The sequence below is a fragment of the Felis catus genome, chromosome A1 (genome assembly GCF_018350175.1).
Source record: "Felis catus isolate Fca126 chromosome A1, F.catus_Fca126_mat1.0, whole genome shotgun sequence".
In the NCBI taxonomy this organism is placed as follows: domain Eukaryota; kingdom Metazoa; phylum Chordata; class Mammalia; order Carnivora; family Felidae; genus Felis; species Felis catus.
In genome coordinates, this window is record NC_058368.1 from 211,449,545 (window position 1) to 211,469,930 (window position 20,386).

A 20,386-nucleotide genomic window follows, 5' to 3' on the forward strand; every position below is an offset into this window, starting at 1 on the left:
TCCTCAGCAGATCTTCCAGGAACTTGAGGGCTGTCCATGGAATTCAGGTCCCGTTACTGTGTCTGCCACCCTGATGTTGAGCGTACATAATCGCCTGTCCTTCCCCCGTGGACCTGTGGCTGGAACCCGTGATATTGTCCTCTGCCCCCTGTGCCTCAGTGCCCTCATCTGTAAACTACGGATGATAAGCGTATTTCCCTCCAAGGGATATTAGGAGGACTAAATGAGACTAGCTTGGCACATGCTAAGTACTCAGTAAATTAACTATCATCATTATCATCATTATTTCTAAGATCCCTGACACACTGCCTCATCCACGGACTTTCCCACCTCCTGAGGAGGTGTGAGTTGGGGGCAGGAAGGACTCTCCCCCGGTCATCCCCCCCCCTCCCCCACCACGGCTGTGGGTTGGCTTAGTTTGGCTCTCACGAGCTGGCCCACCCAGACCCAGCTGGGGAAACCAAGTACCTCTCAGTGTCAGGTAGCCATAAGCCAGGCTGGCCAGAGCCTGTGCACATTTCCAGTGTTCTTCCCCAAAAATAATCCGAGAAAGGATGACACAGCGAATCAGCTCCTTGTTTGCTTGGATATTCTGCAGACAGCAAATCAGTCAGTATGTTTTTTTGGAAAGAAGGGACAGCTCCAGCCCACTCTCTTCTCATGGGAATGTAGGACTGAATTCACCTGTTGTCTTTGTCTCTTCTCCTCCCTTCCCGTCCCACACCCACTCCAACAGGGCCTGCTGACTGTCCCTTATTCCTAAGTCCTTAAACCAAGCTCTTCTCATTTCTGCCACGAGTACCTGGCTCAAGCCACCCTCACCTTTTACCTGGCTGACCATGACAGCCACCCCTGCTTCCACTCCTGTCCCCCTTCCCCCAGTCTGCTTTTCACATCACAGCCAGAGTGACTTCCTTTAGCCTTTTATTGTGAAAAACGTCAGCCATATACAAAAATAGCATGGAGAATGGCTCACTTCGCTTCATGAGGTATCTACTCATGGTCAGTCTTGTTTCATATCCATCCTTCTTATCCACCCACCCTATTATTTTGAAGAAAATCAGTATTAAATCATTTCATATCTCATAAGTATCTCCAAAAGACACAGACTTAGACACATAACCAGAAAATCACTCACCAAAACATTAACAGTAATTCTGTAATGTTAAATATCTATAATCTCATAAATCTAATAATTACCTCATAAATCTAGTATTTTTTTGATAATTTGCCTGTCTGCACGTAGAGATCAGTCTGCTGAGTCTCATCCTCTATAGGTTCCATTTCCACCTCTAGTTCTTTTTATTGAAAATTATATGTTGAAGAAATTGGGTCATTTGGATGATAGTGTTTCCCAAACATGTAAATTCTGTTTTCCAAACATGTAAATTTTTTCAATGCATTCTTATGGTGTCATTCAACATGCCCCTCCATTCCCTGTCTTGTCTTTATATTGGTAGCTGGATTTAGAAGTTGGGTTTGCTTGGGCATCTGGGTGGCTCAGCTGGTTGAGCGTATGACTTTGGCTCAGGCCATGATCTCGAAGTCTGGTTTGTGGGTTCGAGCCCCACATTGGGCTCTGTGCTGACAGCTCAAAGCCTGGAGCCTGCTTCAGATTCTGTGTCCCTTGCTCCCTGCCCCTCCCCTACTCATGCTCTGTGTCTCCCTCTCTCTCAAAAATAAACATTAAAAAAATTTTAAAAAAAAGTTGGGTTTACTTTAGCTTTATTATTTTTTTTAAGCAAAACTATTTCATAGTTCTTATACATTTTTCCATCAGAAGACACCTATGTTTGGTTGGCTTTTTTTCTGATTATTGGCACAACTACATGGATTCACTCATAAAATGTTATAAAATGCCAATATCCAATTCTATCAGTGTTTCTTCATGTGTTAGCTGGATTAATTCTACAGACAACTCTCCCCTCATCTCCTGTTTGGTTACCCAATAATACAGTTTACCCAATAATACCCAAGATACACAATTTATTCTTTCCCTTTATTTGCTAGCTTTCAAAGTAATGAGTTCAGTCACTAGCATCCTCCACTGGTGACCAAATAGTTTGTTACTATTATTACTATAAGCATGGATTTGAAAACCTATCTGATGCTCCTGATCATGGCAAACTAATTTCTAACTTGGCTTTTGCACGTACTGTTTCCCGCTTGGGACGCTCGAACACGTAATCACTTTCTCATTTCATTTTCGTTTTGTTCACTTCAGAGAGGCCTTTCTTGGCATCTTATCTAAAAACAGCCTCTCACCCCCGTCACTTACTATCCCACTACTTCTTTTATTCTTTTCTTCATGGCACTCACCTCTCTCTGATATTGCACTGATGGTTATTTTTTGTCTATTAATTGTCTCCCCAAATAGAAGCTCCTTGAGAACAGAAGCTTATTCCTCATGTTCACTACCGTATGCCCAGTTCAGAGGAGATGCTCATTCAACATGCGCTGAATGAGTCATCTCTTTATCAGCCAGGAGAAGAGGATGGGGTGGAAAGAGCCCCTGCTGCTTGTAGAACTCACAGGCAGAGCTCCCCAAGAAATCACAGAACTGCATTTTGGAGTCACAGATTTCAGTGACTTTACAAAGACAGCTATCAAATGGCTGCACTAACTGACAAAACCAAGCCTGTATCTCCTGGTGAGGTGAAAGCAGCACTTCAAAGACTCAAAGCTTGGCGTTTCAGCTCCGGTTCTAGTGTCTACTGACCGTGGTGCTCTGGGCAAGACCACCCTGGGTTCCAGCTGCCGCCTCATCCCTGTGTCCCTCCTCACCTGCCGCCTCACCTGCCCCCAGCTCACACGTACACATGCAGAGAGGGTGACAGCACAGGCCCCTTCGTGCTTTAAAAACACCCATTCCGTCAGAAGTTTTGAGAGTTCTCCATGGGCTCACCACAGAATTTATTAAGTTTCATTTTGAGGAGGAAGCAGAATACCATGAAAAGTCACTGGAACGGGAGTACAAAGCTCGCATGCTGTCCGGGCTCTGGACATTCTGCATTCATCCATCCTCAAACTCCCTGCCCTGGTGAAACGGAGATAACCAACGTGGGCTCTAGAGGTCTGTGCCTACTGCCATCCCTCCTGCCCTTCGGGCCTGTGAGCGCTGGGTGGGGCTCGTTTAACTCCTAAATCTAAACCTTTGTCATTATCTAAACTGGCCACGGAGTTATGAAGGCTTAAAAACCCATACTTGGACTCTGGCAGATGGTACTTGTCTGTCTCTAAAAGTGAAGGTTCTGGCCTGGGTCTGTGAGACACTAATGGGTACAGGCCAAGGCGGCCGTCCTCTGCAAGTCCTCTGAACAATTTACAAAGGTGGGGTAAATGTATAGGTAGATCCAACGAGGGGTATCAGCCTCTATCAACTGCCTGTGAGGTGTCTCTCAGCCTTTCCTAAAGCCATCTACAGACCTTTCTCCATACATGATTTTAAGCTCATTTTTTCCCTTGGCCAGGAAGTCACTGCATGAATTCCTCTGCTGATAAATCATGCCCTGGGAGCAGACGGGTGCCCGCATTCTAATAGTGAAGGTCACTGTCATCCTGTCTCAGGTTCCTGCATTTTGAACACCCCCATTAAGCGAGGTCCTAGTTACAAGTCTTTGCCTTGTTCTTAGAAATGCATACCTGGACTTCGACCTCTGCTGCTACCTCTGTTTCTGGTGCTTTCATTTGCTTATGAGTCCAGTGAAACCGCTGGCATCTTACTTATATCCTTGCTGCTTCTGAGCCTAGACCTCAGCCCGGCTACTCTTGTTCTCAGCCTCCTGCCTCACTAGCCTGGCGTTTCCTGTCACCCAAGAGATACCATTCTGAAACCTTTCAGGAGAGACTTTTTGAAAAGTTTTTTTTTTTCTTTTTCTTTTTTTTTTTTTTTTCATTTATTTTTGGGACAGAGAGAGACAGAGCATGAACGGGGGAGGGGCAGAGAGAGAGGGAGACACAGAATCGGAAACAGGCTCCAGGCTCCGAGCCATCAGCCCAGAGCCGGACGCGGGGCTCGAACTCACGGACCGCGAGATCGTGACCTGGCTGAAGTCGGACGCTTAACCAACTGCGCCACCCAGGCGCCCCGAAAAGTTTTTTACTGAAAGGTCATCCATCAAACATCAACACAAAGAATAAAGCATTAATTTTTAGTCTAAAGCCAGGAGCACAGCTATTCCATAAAAGAATGCACAGTGAGCCCTGTGTGGAGCCTGAGGGCAGGCTGGCTACCCAACTATGCTCTGCTTTCGTTTCTTCCACCTATAAAGAAATACAACTTCCTCTACTTTGAGTGCTTCAATCTCCAGTTAAGGCAGAGATTCTGTAATCATGGACATATTTTTAAAGGGAAACTAAAACCTAGTGAGCTCTTTTGGTTTTACCATGTTTTTCTTCATCAGCTGAGCAATTTTATTCTGGGATTGGGCCAATTTGTCTTCAGGAAGAGACATGCAGCCTACGGCCATCTCCTCCGTGGCCTTAGTGTCTTCTTCACTCTCTCCAGACCCGCTAGATGAATACAGTTCATCTCTTTGCTGGTATGCTGGCTTCTTGGCTTGCTGTGACCTGTAGATACCAGCGAGGGGCATGGATTCATATCTGACCTCTGCATATCTCAAACAAGGTAAAATTGAAGGACAGAGCCCTCCCAGCCGGGGGCTAGGGATATGCTAACATAAACTTGAAGGAATAAAGTCTGGTGATAAGCTCTTGTCACCTTTGAAGCCCAGAATCAGGATGGCAATGTGTTGATTCAAATAAAACAGATTTGGCAAACCACCCACCTACACCAGAGTCCCAGCTCTGCTACTTACTAACCACATGACCCTAAGCAAGTTATCACGTAATTTGCTTCTTTGTAAAATGAGGTCAATCCAATGAGATTATTGGATTAAATCAGATAATACTCATGAATCACTTAGCATAGTGCCTGCTATTTAGTAAGTACTATTTTAGCATTAGCTATAATCATTTTATTAGCTCCATGTTTTGGTTTCTTCACCTACAAAATGAAGGTGGTGAATTGGAAGATTTCAAAGATCTTTTATATTCTAAAATTCTGATTCAAACCAGGAAAGAAAACGGATATAATAAATTAATGGGAAGGGAATTAACAGTTTGTGGCTAGACTTCACGTGTCCTCTTCCATATTTCTTAAAAGTAGTGGCCAACTAACTAAAGCAAGATGTGGCTCCACCAAGGAGAGGGCAGGGAACTCCACACAGTCAAGAGCAGATTCAGAAGCAAAATGGAACTCTCAGTTGTGTTACCGATAAATGTATTAAAAAGACCTGAGTGGGTTGAAAATCTCCCCCTCTCCACTCACCTCTCTCTCTCTCTCCTACCCTCTTTCTCCCCTCTCCTTTCTCACTTGCTCAATGTAGATCTCTGACTTCAAAGCTGAACATAATTATGAATGGGTGATTGGAAACGGTAAAGATAAAAGTCAAGAGTTAATCTTATACACACCAAAGACATAACCATGTCCTAACATGGCCAGAAAAATCAAAGTGATCCAGAACAAATGGAATTCTAAAATCCTAAGTGCAACAACAGAATGTTCAATTAATTATAAACAAGTCCCCCAAAAGAATCACTTTTGTATTCACAATAGCTTTTAAAAATTCAACCCCTATATAGTTTTAAGAATAAAATTTATCTTCCTTTTCCACTGATAAGTAATGAATGTTCACTGTAAAAAAAAAAAAAAAAAAAAAAAGGAAAACACAGAAAGAAAAACAAATGTCAAGTGTAATCTTTCACATTAGGTTTGAAAAATGAGATGTTAATATCCATCCAGACTTCCTGTTCTAAATAACCTACCCAGAGGTATATGAGCAAACCAGGTCAAGTGGATAGGAGAGCAACATTTCTTCAGGCAAGAAACAGAAGTGTGCTTTCAGAAGACACACAAACTCAATGGAAAAGCCAGAGAACATGGCTGATGTAATGTGATCAGAAGGTAGGTGCTACATTTCCCTCCTCTCTGCCTAGTGAATTCCATACTCCTCCTTCAAGACCCGACTCAGGCGTCACCTCTGCTGGAGTCTTGCACTGGAGTAGTAAGCAGAAGGCCTTGCAAAAATTTCCTCCAAATTTCTACTATACTGCAAATCACATTATAGTCTCATTTTCAAAATTTGTTTTGTTTCTGAGTCTTCGCTTTCTAGCAAATAAACTCCACCAGAGCCAGGACTAAATCTCATTTGTTTCTGAAACCCTGATACCTGGCTTACAGTAACAACAAATAATGAATGGCTTGTAAAAGGATGAGCAAATGAATGAAAAGAGAAACGGTAGTCTTTAGGATACCTGAAAAATACTGAAGATAGAGGGAATCTGTGGCAAGAGATCGTGAGTCAAGAAAAATAAAAGAAAATTTAGTCCCTCAGTAGAAGATTTTGCTTAGGCTGCATACTTCACAGATCTGGAGCAGAAGTTCAATATATCAGGGTCACCAAAGAGATTGTCAATTATGGATCTTAAAAATTATAAGCCCTAAATATTTTATTTTATTTTATTTATTTTTATTAAATTGTTTTAACATTTATTCATTTTGGAGAGACAGACCAAGTGTGAGTGGGGGAGGGGCAGAGCGAGAGAGAGAGAGAGAGAGAGACAGAGAGAGAGAGAGAGAGAATCTGAAGCAGCTCCAGCCTCTGAGCTGTCAGCACAGAGCCCAATGTGGGGCTCGAGCTCAGGAACCATGAGATCATGACCTGAGCCGGAGTCGGATGCTTAACCAACTGAGCCACCCAGGTGACCCACGCCCTAAATATTTGAAGTTCACCCTTCAATGAAATTAAGCCGAGACCAAAGGCAGTAAGCTTGAACAGCAGGGACCTCAAAGGAAGGAGAAACATCGAGGTCTTGACAAATGAGAATGCAAAACCTTAAACTGGCTTTGGATTAAACATCTTGTCATGAAAGATAAGACGACTGGAGAATTCTGGCCAGTCAGATACCTTGAAAGATAAAATAAAAGTCAATAAATAAGAATAGGCAGGTTGGATGAAAGGTCTGCCTTGCCAGGTTTGTAACTTATTCTATATGTTGCCATAATAAATATGAATTCTGACTAGTAATAATAAATATGAATTATCTGATTCCTTCCAAGATACTCTACTATGAACTCTATATCTTAATTTCAATTTTTATATTAAATAAAAAAATTACATAAACCTTAACCTCAAGATATTTCATGAGGAGGGACAGAATTACTAAGCTATTAACCACTTGTCACATGTGGCTATTAAGCATATGAAATGTGGCTAGCCTGAACTGAGATGTGCTATAAGTGTAAAATACACACTGAATTTCAAAGACTTAGTTTGAAGAAAACATATAAAATATTTCATTAGTTATTTTATAAAATACTTTGGATACATTAACTATTAAACTTCAATTTACCTATTTCTTTTTTGTTTTTTAGTACAGCTACTGGAAAATTTTAAATTATCTATGTGGCTGGCATTTATGACTTGCATTATATTTCTATTTGATAGCATTGGCATAGAGCAATGGTTCTCAACCAAGGGTGACATTTCCCCTAGGGGAGATTTGGCAACCTCTGGAGGTATTTCAGCTTTTCACTACTGGGACGGTGCTACTGGCATCTAGTGGGTGGAGACCAGGAATGCTGCTAAACATCCTACAGTGTACAGGTCAGGCCCCCACAACAAAGAGTTATCCACCCCAAAATGTCAGCAATGCCAAGGTTGGGAACTCTTGGTACAAAGGAATGGTTCAACAATTGACTCTGGAGTCAGACCGCTTAGTTTAAATCACTAGCTCCGTGTTGGGCAAATTCCCGAACCTGTTTTTGATTCATACTCCTTAGCTATAAAATTATAATAGTATAATAGCACCACCCTTACAGGGACGTTGGGAGTTAGATGAGTTAATATACAGAAGCACTTAGAACAGTGCCTGGCACATAGTATTTGCTCAATAAGTATTAGCTATTATGATGTGAAAGTTTAATTTACTTATTGTCTATTTCACAACACAATTTTAATTTGCTCATTAACTCTGTTATATTGAATTCTCCATGACTTTATCAATCTTGTTACAATTATAATTAACCTATCTGTAAAAAATAGGTTAGGAAAAAATTATTTTCCTTCTTGCACAGGTTGCACAAATACAAATGGATCTTAGAGCAGAATCGTAATTAAAACACATCACAGAACTTCAACCTTCTCTTCTATATAACAGGCGCTCAAAGCTCCTCACCCCAGGTTTGCCTGAAGTGGGAGATCCCTGTGTTCCAGGCCAGTGACTGAGTGTGATGTCAACGTTCTGAGCTACTTACAAGTGGAAGCAGAAGTCCCAGTCGGTGTCATTGCTGACGGTTGGAATGCGGATGGGGCTGGCTTGCATCTTCTTCCTACCAAGAATCACAGGTGAGGTCGGCTTTGGGGAAAAAAAGCTATCCTATTTTCCCTCTGTTGGATGCTGTTAACATCAAACTGAAACTGCCTAAATATATAACCCATCTGAAATTCAAAAATAGACTATACACACTCATGCATAGAGACACCTGGAAAGCAGAAATTAAAGACATTTGTCAAATTAAACCTCTGAATTAAAGTTCTTTCCTCTACATTTTTTTTTTTACATTTATTTATTTTTGAGAGACAGAGCACAAGTGGGGGAAGGACAGAGACAGAAGGAGATACAGAATCCGAAGCAGACTCCAGGCTGTCCGCACAGAGCCCGACGCGGGGCTTGAACTCACAAACTGTGAGATCATAACCTGAGCCGATGTGGGACGCTTAACCGACTGAGCCAACCCAGGCACCCCAAAAGTTCTTTCCTCTAATTCCTACTCCATAGTACCTCCCAAATCCCTGACTTTTTCTTGCCCCCTTAAAGCCAGTGCATTTACAGCTCCTGAATCATCAAAACTATGTTCTGCTCAAGTCTGATATTGTTTTTGCAAGATGGATGTAAGCAAAGGAGCAGCTTTTAGTATTAAATTAGATATAGCCAGTTTATCGGTTAATTCTTCTTGTCCCTAGGGCATTCCCACTATTTAATGGGAAGTCCCAGTTAAGGAACACACACGCGTCTATTTTGGTATTGTCGTTAGCTGATGGGGGGAAATGGTTGAAAACTCATGGCAAAAATCCGATTGATAATGATTTGTGAAATTCAATTCTCATGGCTCTCCCCATCGCTTAAATCCAAATCGAATGTACGGTTTTGTACTGAACATTAACACCCACCAAGTCGCTCCTCATTTCACCCTGCAGAAGGTCACTCATTCCCACCTGAGCCCTGAGCAGCTCTCTCTGACTCAGGCTCCGGAACGTCCACAATCCAAAAACCAGAAGGAAACTTTATTAATTTCTCTTTCTAATCTCGACTTTCAAAACTATGGCCAGGGCGAGGAGTTGTGAGTTCTCAAACTCCTGAGTTCTGTTCAACGAGGTACCATACGTCCCTGAATAAATTATAACACCAAACTTTGGCGCCTCTCTCAAACGCAAAACCCTTTCTTCTCTCCCTGCAATTTCGTAAACCCTGACGCCACATCCCGAGCCCCAGGCGAGCATCCCAAGGCTTCTTTCTGGCGGGCGGTGCCCCCGCCGCAGAGGTTCCACGTGGAAAAGCACACGCGGGGCGCCGCAAAGGAGGGGTTGAGCCCCGACCCGGCCGAGGGCAGAAAAGCCACGCCCCGGAACTAGCCTTCTCGTCTCCCTCGGCCGGCGAGCTCAGCTTCCTCCAGCGGCGTCAGCGTCCTGGCCTCGGCGGACCTCGTTCAGAGCGCTGCAAAGGTGCCTGGCAGAAGCGAGACCCTGAGAGGTCCGTCTGGCGCGCCAGCAGCCCAGGTTCCGTCTCGGAAGACAATGGGGTTGCCATGGGAACGGAACGCCGCCGACAGAGCCGGGAGCGTCGGCGCCTGTAGCCATAGCCACGCAGGGAACTTCCGGCCCCGGAAAATTCAGGGCCGCTGGGGCCAACCTGGGCTTTCCGGTCTTTTTTGTTTTGTCGGGGCGCGACTCGCACAGCCTCAGGCTTGCTTTCAAAACTTCCCTCAGCTGCAGCGGAAACGTCACCAGTGTTTTTCTCGAAGGGACTTTACCTGTCAGGGTTGAAGATGCGGGAAGAGGAGAGAAATCCCACCGGAGGATGGAAGAGAGCGCCGGGTTCCACGATCCTACCTACGTAAAGCAGTAGTGTACGGTGTACCCGGCTGTATGGGCGCACCCCTGCGCGCCCCCTGAACCCCCTCCGCCCCCCTGGTGTTCTGGCTCTCCGGGAGCGGAGAGAAAAGGCTCAGGTATGACTACTGACGGTGTCGGCACCGTCTGTGTTGCCTCTCTCGGTGAGATTTGAGCCATGCTTGATCAGGAACGCGGAGTGCAGGAAATGAGTAGTTTAAGCAATAGGCCACTAATTCTGCTAATGATTAGCAGTTCCGGGAACATTTTCGAGGGGGTGGGGCACATTTGGCAAACACCACACAGCCCTGATTTATGCAGCACGTGTTCTTATACCACCGCTCCTCTTCAGTAGCCTGACGTACACAGTAACAATAATTAAGGTCTGACAGGTGCAGGGGCCCTTGTGGCTAGTACCTGAAGGAACAGCACCGGCCCCGTAGCCTTGTGTATAAGAGTATGATCACGAACCCTACAATAAACGAGGGACCCATGGCAAGTCAAGCTGAAGGTGATGTGTCCTCATTTCCAAAAAAGCAGGCTCGGTAGAGAGAGAAGGAAAACATGTACTAAGAACTTCACAGGTGGTGTTTAGATTTGGTGTTTGTTCTTTCCAGTTCGGAGGATGAAGTTTAATTGCTACTGATCCAAGACTGCCAAGACAGACCAACCAAGATAGGTTGGAGGAGCTGTTTAAATGAGTTTGCATAAATATCTCTTAAGGAAAACCTAGACAGCCTTTTAACTTAAGGTTTAAAACTGTTGGCTCAAGATCCTGAGTCAAAATTTTAGAAAGAGCCCACCCCCTTTATTCTGTCTCTTAAGAGCTCTCCCAACATGGAACAAGGATGAGAGCAATGGACTAGCTTCAAGATTTCCCCTATCTGGTTTTGACTCCGCGTGGCCTGGGGCAAATCACAGCCCCTGGGTCTCGATTTTCTATGCAAGAAGAGTATTTGTTACTATGAACAGTATTTAACATATATGAGGATAAAAAGGAAGAACTGGTTTCCTGTTCTCTAATTCTCATTTCCCTTACCGTTAAGTTGGTCTTCATCAAATTGAAAGGTTTTAATGTTCTGTCATTCTGGGAATTGGCTGGGAGTTTGTCTCTCAGTGTGTTAAGTGTAACTTCTCCTTCCTGAACACTGGCTTTTGCCCATGTGGTGAAGGGAAGTGAGGTACCAGAACAGGCACTGAATTCCCATTTTAAGAATGACACTCTGGTTCCACCTCCATTTAATTAGCTCTGACCAGAAGTAGTTCATCTGTAAAATTAAAGGAAGGGTAAAGACTCAGAAGGTTAAATTAAGAGAAGGTTAAAGAAGGTTAAACACACAGGTCAAACCTGTGTGTGGTTTTTTTCTTTCCTTGCCGTCTTCACCCTGTCCCCAAATGTAAACCTTAGTCACGGGTAAATGTGCTGAAACATTGTTTAGTAACTGAAACGCGGTGCTAGTAATCTGGGCAGACATTGCTTTCAGTGTGTTGGCTCACGGTCCCTCCCTTGATCCTGAACAAGCATCGCTGTTACAGAATCACACAGAGGAAGCATGTGCACAGGGTCCTTCCAGATTCTTCCATCCCCAAATAAACCGTGATTAACTCCTAATTATTTCAACTTCAAAGACTGTGAAACTTAAGGACAGGAAATGCAAATAAGATTTCCCTTTGACCGTATAATTTCTTAAAACACATCTGTCCTCTCTAGAATGGGTTAGAGACCTTACTTCTGAGCTCCCACACTATCCCATCCATAATCTCCTCTTGACACCATTATATTGGCACTCTCTGAGTTTCTCACAGTCTCCATGCATCTGTCCATCCACTCAGAAAAAAAAAAAAATGCATATTGAAGAAACCTATTCTGTGCCCAATACTGTTCTAAGCGTTAGGGAAGCAATAGCAAATAAATAGACAAAGATTTTGCTGTCTTGGAGCTTCTATTCTACTAGGTAAAGAAAAACAGGGCTATTAGTAAATAGTCTGATGTCTCTGCAAGTTAGAAAAAGACACAGAGCTGAGGGAATAGGCAACAATTTTGTGTGAATTAGAATTAAAAAAAAAAAAAAGCCTCTTCCTTCATCCAGACTCAGGCCCCCTGTTAAGTGGTTAAGCTTTGGGACTAGAGGGTGGGCTGGATTTTAGGACTCCCCTCCTCCCTCAACTGGGTGAACCACCTTACATGAAAGTGACAAATTGTATGGAGAAAAATAAAGTCAGATAAAGGATCTAGAAAGTGATGCGGACATATAGATTGTGCTAGTAGTTAAGGAGGGCCTCTCTGACAAGGTGGCATTGAGCAGAGGAAATAAAGGAGAAATAATACAAATGTCAGAAGAACATTTTAAGATAACAGCAAGTACAAAGGCCCTGAGGCAGGAGCAAGTTTGGTGGGTTCAAGTAAGAGCAAAATGGCAATTAAGAATGAGGAGGCTGAGGAATGGGTCCGAGAAAGAGCAGAGCATTGCAGGGCCTTCTAGACAATTCATCTAAATATCCACCCACCCAGTGAATACTGAATCCCTACCAGGTGGCAGGCCCCGGTCTGATCAGTTGTGAGTTCCTTGTGAGCGGGAGGTGTTACGTTCACCACTGAGCCTTTGGCAGTCAACAAAGTGCCTGGCTTATTATCAGTGCTCCGCAATATTTAAGAAGCCTGGAGTCATCTTGCGGAACTCTCCAGTAGCAGAGATTCTAGCTCCTCAGTATGGATATCAGTTCCCTATCACTGCTGTAACAAATCACAATAAATTTATTGGCTTAAAACAACACAAGTCTATTATGTCATGGTTCTGGAGGTCAGAAGTCTGCAGTGACTGTCACTGGGCTAGAGACAAGGTGTAAACGAGGCTGGGTCTTTCTAGGGGCTTTCGGGAGAATCGTGGGGAGAATCGTGTTTTCTTGCCTTTTCCAGCTTCTAGAGACCACTTGCGTTCCTTGGTTTGTGGCTTCAGCCTCCACCCTCAGAGCCAGCAGCACAGCATCTTTATTTTAATGTTTGTTTATTCAGAGAGAGAGAGTGCACGAGTAGGGGGCAGGGCAGAGAGGGAGAGAGAGGTTCTCAAGCAGGCTCTGCACCATGAGCACGGAGCCCAATGTGGGTGCTCAGATTCATAAACCATGAGATCACGACCTGAGCCGAAAGCAAGAGTCAGATGCTCAACTGACTGAGCCACCCAGCCACCCCCGGGGCGGCATCTTTAAATCTCTGACTCCTTCCACTTTAACAGACCCTTCTGATTAAGTCAGCCCCACCATAGAGCCCAGGACAATCTTAATTCTGCCAGTTTAGTTTTTCTTTGCCATATTACATAAAATATTCACATATTCCAGGAATCGGGACATAGACCTCTTAGGGGGGAGGTCCACTATTTTGCCTACTCAGTGTGTTTAACCTGACTTAATTTGCATATGTTTGAAAACATCCAGAGGTCACACAAAGGGAACCCGCGCTACTTCTCCTCCTGTTAAAAACTTACAGTATTTGGCTGTGTCTTGTTCCTTTCTCTCCCCTACACATCTTCCATTTATAATCTAGTACATCTAGTCACAGTACTTGAATATACGGTTTCTTCCCATGGTAGGGCTTAGTTTATAATGAATGTGCAGGGATGTCTTCCCTTCCACTCCCCTCTATCTCTTCCTCTTCAGAGGAGCTTTTCCATCTGCTGAAACCCACTTTGATTGCTCTCTCAACCGACAGGCTCCTATGGCTTATTCATGGCAGCCATCACAGTTGAGCTCTTGTCCTTTGATTGTTTCACAAATATGCAATTCTCACGCTTGAATTCTTTGCCCAAAGCTGAACAGAAATTGCCACTCTGTGAATGCCTTGGTCTGTTGCTTTTCCCAGCCCCCGCTTAGTTTTGCAGCCTGCCTTTTAACTGCTCAGAAAGCATCATCCCCATCTTTGCTGGAGAGTGTTTCTGCTGCTGTCAGCACCCAGCATTCCACAGTTATGCCACGTTGCACAAGGTTGTGCTTCAACACGTTCTGGGAACATTTCCCCCACACAGTGTATTATGTGTTTATCTTAAGTTGGGTGGGTTTAATTATTAAAGGCTTTGCAGTCTGTCTTCAAATTTACGTAAGGAAAACAAAACGATGAGTCTTATTCAACCAGTGTGAAGAAAAAGGCCATTCTTTCTCACACACGCTGTGATGATGCATACGCCATTCTACTTTTGTTCTCTGCATTCTTGTATCACATGATGGAAGCTATTGTGAAAATAGGCAATTTGAAAATTACCCAAATAGTCCTCACATGTGTGCATGGAGACATTTATATATAGCACAGTCATCACATCATTTTTAGGGCTGTAAAATTCTGGAAGCATCAATGAGGAACTAATAAAAATATAGCACCATCGAACTATGAAATATTATGCAACAGTTAAAAGGAATTAAATGTGTGATGGGGAACAGTATTTCTCCAAGATATTTTATGTATCTTTTTTTTTTCTTGTAAGAAGAGAAACGACCAATCTAATGGAAGCTTTTAAATAGTTTAGGGCACCTGGGTGGCTCAGTTGGTGAATTGTCCCACTTCGGCTCAGGTCATGATCTCACGGTTTGAGCCCTGTGTCAGGCTTTGTACCCACAGCTCAGAGCCTGGAGACTGTTTCAGATTCTGTGTCTCCCTCTCTCTCTGCCCCTCTCCTGCTCACGCTCTCTCTATCCTTCAAAAATAAACATTAAAAAAATTTTTTTAAATAGTTAGAACAGACAACTGAGGGGCAATTTTGAATTGAAGAACATGATGCCACTGCCCACAAGTGGCTGATGCTTGGGGCTGAGCTGCTAATCAGCTGACCTTAAATAAGGATTTCCCTGGGTTATCTGGGTGGGTGTGATGTAATCGGAGGGGTCTTCTAAAGTGGAAGGGGGGGGGGGGGTGTCAGAGTCCAACATTAAAGATGCTAGGAGATGGAAATGTGGTGACAGCGAGAGACCGTGGACCACTGGCAGCCACTGAGTGTGACTTGGGGTGGAAAGCACCATCATACCCAACGCCTCTGACCTGATCCTAAGAAGCCATACACATATGCTTATGAAGGCACCAAAAGTCAACAGAGATGCAAAATGAAACAAAAGTTTATTTTCTGCAATACCTTCTGTAAATTACAAAGGCAAAATGCTAAACTACAGCATATAACTTTTCAATATTTAACCAGAGTACTTATAATAAATACGCATCCTGAAACAAGATAAAAGGCTACACTTTGTCAGGCGTCCTACAAAATGTCTCAAGTTTTATACTCTGCAGCATTTCTGCGTGGGGGCAGGAGGGGGGGGTTGTTTGTATTTTCTTAAGTGCTGTGACAAAAGGTCCTTTCACATTTCTTTGGAGCATTTTCGAAATTGGTGAAGTATAAACAACTTAAGAAAAGGAACACCAAGCTTGAAAGCCGTTTCTGCTTTGTGGTCGTTGGTCCTCATCCAATACAGATGAGCACATCCTCCAATATAGCCCATCACCCTGTGTGCCCAGGCACCCTCTGTTCTGTGGACCCCGTCAGAGCAGGCCTACGCTTTGCGTTATATACTTTGGAGACGTCTGTATTCAGCTTACATCTCTCAACAAAAACAATGCCATAAGGAAGCTGCAAGCAAGTTCGAAACGTTTTTAACCTGAAAGTCAAGGGAACAGAAGTATTTGCCCCCACGACCTTTGCTATGCACCATCATATATGTGTACCATGTTAGGATTCTGGTTTCAAAGGTGGAAAAGTGATTGGCTAACAGTCCTTCCAAGAGATCATTTATGGGTGCTGGTAGAGCTGGGGTATTCAAAAATACTCAGTGGGTAAAAGGAAGATTTTCTATATTCAGAAATGTGCTACAGTTGTGAGGACACGATGGCAGAGAGGCTAGGGGGCCGGTGGCAGCTCGTGTAGAGTTTGGAAAGGGAATACATAACTACCTTGGCTATCGCTGCAAACTCTGAGGAGAAAGTTATGCTTTAAAAAAGTCATAAGCATGGTTATCTAAAAATACTTTGTTAATAGAGTCTAATGTAAATTTCACTCATTTAGGGGTTTAGCTATGAAAACATCTTTAAGAGCCAATAAAAATATTGTAGAGAAAAAAACACTTTTAAAAAACTGAGGTTAAGAACTATGAGGCATTTTTTTTTTTTTTTTTTTGGCTGTAAACACGCAGTTTACTGTCCCTTGTTGAAACACGAATGTTTGGATTCCTGAGCTTCACGGATAACAGGAGGCAAGTTTGCATAGAAGATTTGCAATATGTCAACGATTTGCTTCAAAAGAATTTCCAAGGACAACTTGCTTTTGTTTTTCAACTTCGTATTTTAGTTAAGAGTGCTCATCAAACTCTGAGACTAACAAGCAGGGTGATGAGCTATATAAGGCAGAGGGGGGAAAATGATGGGATTCATGTTTTAAGTCCACAGGATGTCATGATAAAGTATGCACCACATAACGAGTGCCATACTATTTTGGTCAGAAGTTAAATCACGTTTTGGGCTTGGAAACCAAAGGCAAAGGGGCTCTCGGGTGCTGACTGACACCGCCTGAGTGTAGGAACTAAAGCAACGTTCGCTGAGCGGGGAGGTCTCAACATATTGCTCAGTGATGACAAAGCCCCTCAGCTGGTCGGGTCCCACAGCAGGTGCCCACCCACCAGCACCAGGACCAGGACCAGGACCAGACCCCTGGTTCCAGATTCCGGCTCTGGAATCTGAAGGGACACCAGGGCATTTCACTTGTGCTGCTCTCAAGTCTCTAAGCAGCTCTGGGGAGGACAGCCCTCTCCTGGACCCAGTCCTCAGAAAGCTGCCTTAGGAAAGGGAAAAAGCTAGGCTGGGCCACGGTGCATACCACGAGTGAGAACAATGGCAGTGGTTGCCGACAACTCCAGATCTAACACAAAGATGGACAACAAGGGGGCAGTGTCCTGCCACGGAATCCATTCTACTTCTTCTGGGACTGGTTTTTACACATGGTAAGGATCTGCTTCAGTACTTTCTGGACATCTTCATCCATCTGGCCCTAAGGAATTCAAACAAAAGACAATCATTAGAACTTAAGGTCAGTCCTGGCGGTCTTCCCCAGGGAACGCGACGGCCGGCTGACATGAAGCCCTTGGCTTTCTCCCGGATCTTCCAAAGGAACGTCAGCCCTACTGATTCTGACGTTTCTAGGAGGGACTGAGAGAGCGGGCCTTGCTCTTGTCTCTCTGGAGGATGATGAGGCTGGGTGTGCTAGAGCCGCCAGCAAAGGGTTTCTGGGTCTCAGTTGCAAATGTGAGCCCCGCCAGCCAAGCCGACAACAGTCGTGGGGTGAGACAGTGCTGCCGGCTGAGAACATTGGCACGCCTGAGAAAGCAAGCCTGGGTTCCTCCCCCTGGTGGGGGTAGCAGCCACATCCTCCTTCATTCCTCAACAGAGGATGAGGCTGTTCTCCGTAAACGGCACAGGGCTCCTGACAAATCCAAAGCAACGCAAAAGGCGTTTTAAAGCTTCTCAATGTAAAAGATTCTCCTCGACTTTTCATTTGTTCTACTGGCTTAGTGACGGGAGCTGGGGTGACATCCGCTGTGGTATTTCTTTAGGATACCCAGGTACTTCATAGGCTGTTACCATACCTGCACAGCATACAGAAGATGCATTCGGTAAACAGATATCACCTCCTGGTGTTGTTTCTTGCAGTCCTAGAAAGAGACAATTTGACACTGTTCAGCAGACCTTTACAGAACAAAAACAAAAAACTGTAAGAAAGCTGTGGCCAAATGCTACCACCCAAGTGATTTCCTCCACCAAATGCTAGCATATGAGGACTTAAAAATTACTGTGGGCTCACTGGGATGTAGATTTCTGAACACTCGTCAAAATTCTTAGAGAAAGATCTGTCAATATTCTTAGGGGGAGAAAATCTACCTATTTCACATTTTGATACAACTCTAGAAGAAAATTCACGTAAAAACTAGTTATTATATAATCCCACATTTGTTGCAAAAAACATATGTATACATGCTTATGCAAATACACAGATACATTCACACAAAATAAATGGTGCAAAGAAACATACTGAATGCAAAAAATGACTATCTCTGAGTGGTTGAATTATGGGCAATTTTTATTTATAGAAATTTTCCAGAGTTTTCTGTATTTTCCAACTTTTCTACAATGACCAAGTATTCATTACTTTAATTTTTAAAATCTAGTCTTTTAAAAGGAGTTGTTGATCTCTCACAAAATAGCCAGTCCTAGAGCCCCCCAGGGAGTTCAATTATTTAGGTGTCAATGGTGATGAACAGGGTGGTGGCACCAATCCCAAATCGCTGTATGTTCCTCAGTACAGCTGTTGATGCTTTTATTTCTCCTTGTGGAGCTACTGTTGCAGTTCCCCTCAGTGACGATTTCAAAAATCTTAGCTCTGAACTCTTCTAAGATGGTTTTCCTCCAATTTCATGATACAAATTGATCCTATATAGATCACTCCAAACATCTACAGGGGTGCCTGGGTGGCTCAGCTGGTTGAGTGTCCGACTTTGGCTCAGTTCTTGACCTCATGGTTCGTGGAGTCGAGCCCCGCATCGGGCTCACTTCTGTCAGCACAGAGCCCACTTCAGATCCTCTATCCCCCCTCTCTGCCCCTCTCCTGCTCACCCTCTCTCAAAAACAAATAAACATTTTTTAAAAATCTACAAAAGTCCATCAATACCCTTCTCACCTCTTTCCTATGAGTGTCAGAACATGAGCTGTCCTTCCTATTCAAGGACAACCTATGAAACCTCAGTCCCTTGAAGTTCACACCATTAGAAGGTGTGCTTAGTACCTTTTTCTGTGTTGTTTCCTCCCATCTTTTGCACACTTCCACTCAGTCACTTAAAACTTCATCTTCTGATCATCACCCTCCTTTCCATCTCTGTTTCTGTCATCATTTGGATGGCCACAACATCCACATGCATGAGCCACGTGACACTTTGGCCTCTCAGTTCCCCAGGGACGTCCTCCTCCTCCTCCTCCTCCTCCTCCTCCTCCTCCCAGCCACACATACTCACAGTCACAGCCCTGTCTCTGTCATTACCTCTGAAATCAAATGAAAGCACCTCACCTTCTGATCACCATCTACCTTTCTAGCAAATGTGCTGTAGCCTTTCCTGACTCTTGCTGTGGATCTTCAGCCCCATCAGATTCCTAGCTACTTGGTCACTTCTCTCGGGCAGCCTACTGGGGTCCCAATCCCACCCCACCACCCCACTCGGACTGTCCTTGCCACGGCTGCCAAGGGCCATCTAAACCCCACATTTCAGTCCTTGCTGCCTCTTCCCTATCCCCTTGAGATTCAGCATGAGCTTCACTTCCTGCAGGAAGCCTTTCGAGACACTTCTTCTGTATGCCCAGAGCATGCTGGGCATCTATCAGTTGGTGCTTACCACACAGAGAATATGGAAAGCCATTATATTAAAGTATAAATTCAGTGAGGACAGGGACTGTGTCTTACTCACTTTTATACCACCAGCACCTTATATAATATTGATACGTAAGAGCTCATTAAACATTGAAAATTTTAAAATAATTGTATAAACCATCAGCACTTTACCTAAGTCTGTGATAACCACTTTATGAGAAAAATGACCTGCAGAACACAATAGGGAGCATCTTCTTCTCCCCTGAATATTCCTTTGCTGCGAGAGATGATAACACAAAAAAGCTGGTTTTATACTCTGTGGCCAGCCAGAGTCTGGACTGCAGAAACCTGAATTGACCCGTGTCAAAGTCTATACTGAAGACATCATGAAATCCAGGTCCTATTTGTAAACAGAAACTAGAGATCTGTCTTGAACCACCCCTTGATTTCACATGGAAAACATAACCTACCCATGTCAACAAAAACCTTAACAAATATTGTGGTAGGTGAAATACTGGCCCTCCAAAGATGCCCACACCCTAAACCCCAGAACCTGTGGAATGTTACCTATATGGTAAAAGGACCTTGTAGGTAGGATTAAGTTAAGGATCTTGAGATGGAGGAAAGGTTTATTCTGATTATCTGGGTATCTCTTAAACATAATCACAAGGGTCCTTAGAGAAGCAAGGCCAAAGGTGGAAGGAGGAGATGGGAGAACAGAACCAGAGGTGGAGTGATGTACTTCAAAGGTGGAGGTAGGGGCCATGAGCCAAGGAATTCAGGTGACCTCTAAAAGCTAGCAAAGCCCGGGAAATGGATTCTCCCCTAGAGCTT

At 43.9% G+C, this 20,386-nt stretch overlaps 2 protein-coding genes across 15 annotated transcripts in view; both read right to left on the reverse strand.

The window, feature by feature from the left end:
- Positions 1 to 10,481, reverse strand: part of TTC23L (tetratricopeptide repeat domain 23 like) — a 61,171-nt gene extending 50,690 nt beyond the window's left edge. For 3 of the 9 annotated variants that reach the window (XM_023239098.2, XM_023239095.2, XM_011286575.4), the window contains exons 1-4: positions 9,697 to 9,847; positions 8,318 to 8,392; positions 4,386 to 4,569; positions 469 to 592 (exon numbers count right to left, since the gene is read on the reverse strand). In XM_023239098.2, coding sequence (XP_023094866.2) covers positions 469 to 592; positions 4,386 to 4,569; positions 8,318 to 8,385 — 376 coding nt within the window. In that variant the 5' untranslated portion in view covers positions 8,386 to 8,392; positions 9,697 to 9,847. Of the gene's footprint in view, positions 1 to 468; positions 593 to 4,385; positions 4,570 to 8,317; positions 8,393 to 9,278; positions 9,668 to 9,696; positions 9,851 to 10,093 lie in introns of those variants that run through there. The other 6 variants (XM_045038253.1, XM_045038247.1, XM_045038237.1 and 3 more) reach the window with 5 other exon arrangements.
- A 4,770-nt stretch (positions 10,482 to 15,251) lies between these two features.
- Positions 15,252 to 20,386, reverse strand: part of RAI14 (retinoic acid induced 14) — a 146,530-nt gene continuing 141,395 nt past the window's right edge. For all 6 annotated transcript variants that reach the window (XM_045038211.1, XM_023239127.2, XM_019812093.3 and 3 more), the window contains 2 exons: positions 17,784 to 17,849; positions 15,252 to 17,188 (listed from right to left, as the gene is read on the reverse strand). In XM_045038211.1, coding sequence (XP_044894146.1) covers positions 17,111 to 17,188; positions 17,784 to 17,849 — 144 coding nt within the window. In that variant the 3' untranslated portion in view covers positions 15,252 to 17,110. The remainder of the gene's footprint in view (positions 17,189 to 17,783; positions 17,850 to 20,386) is intronic.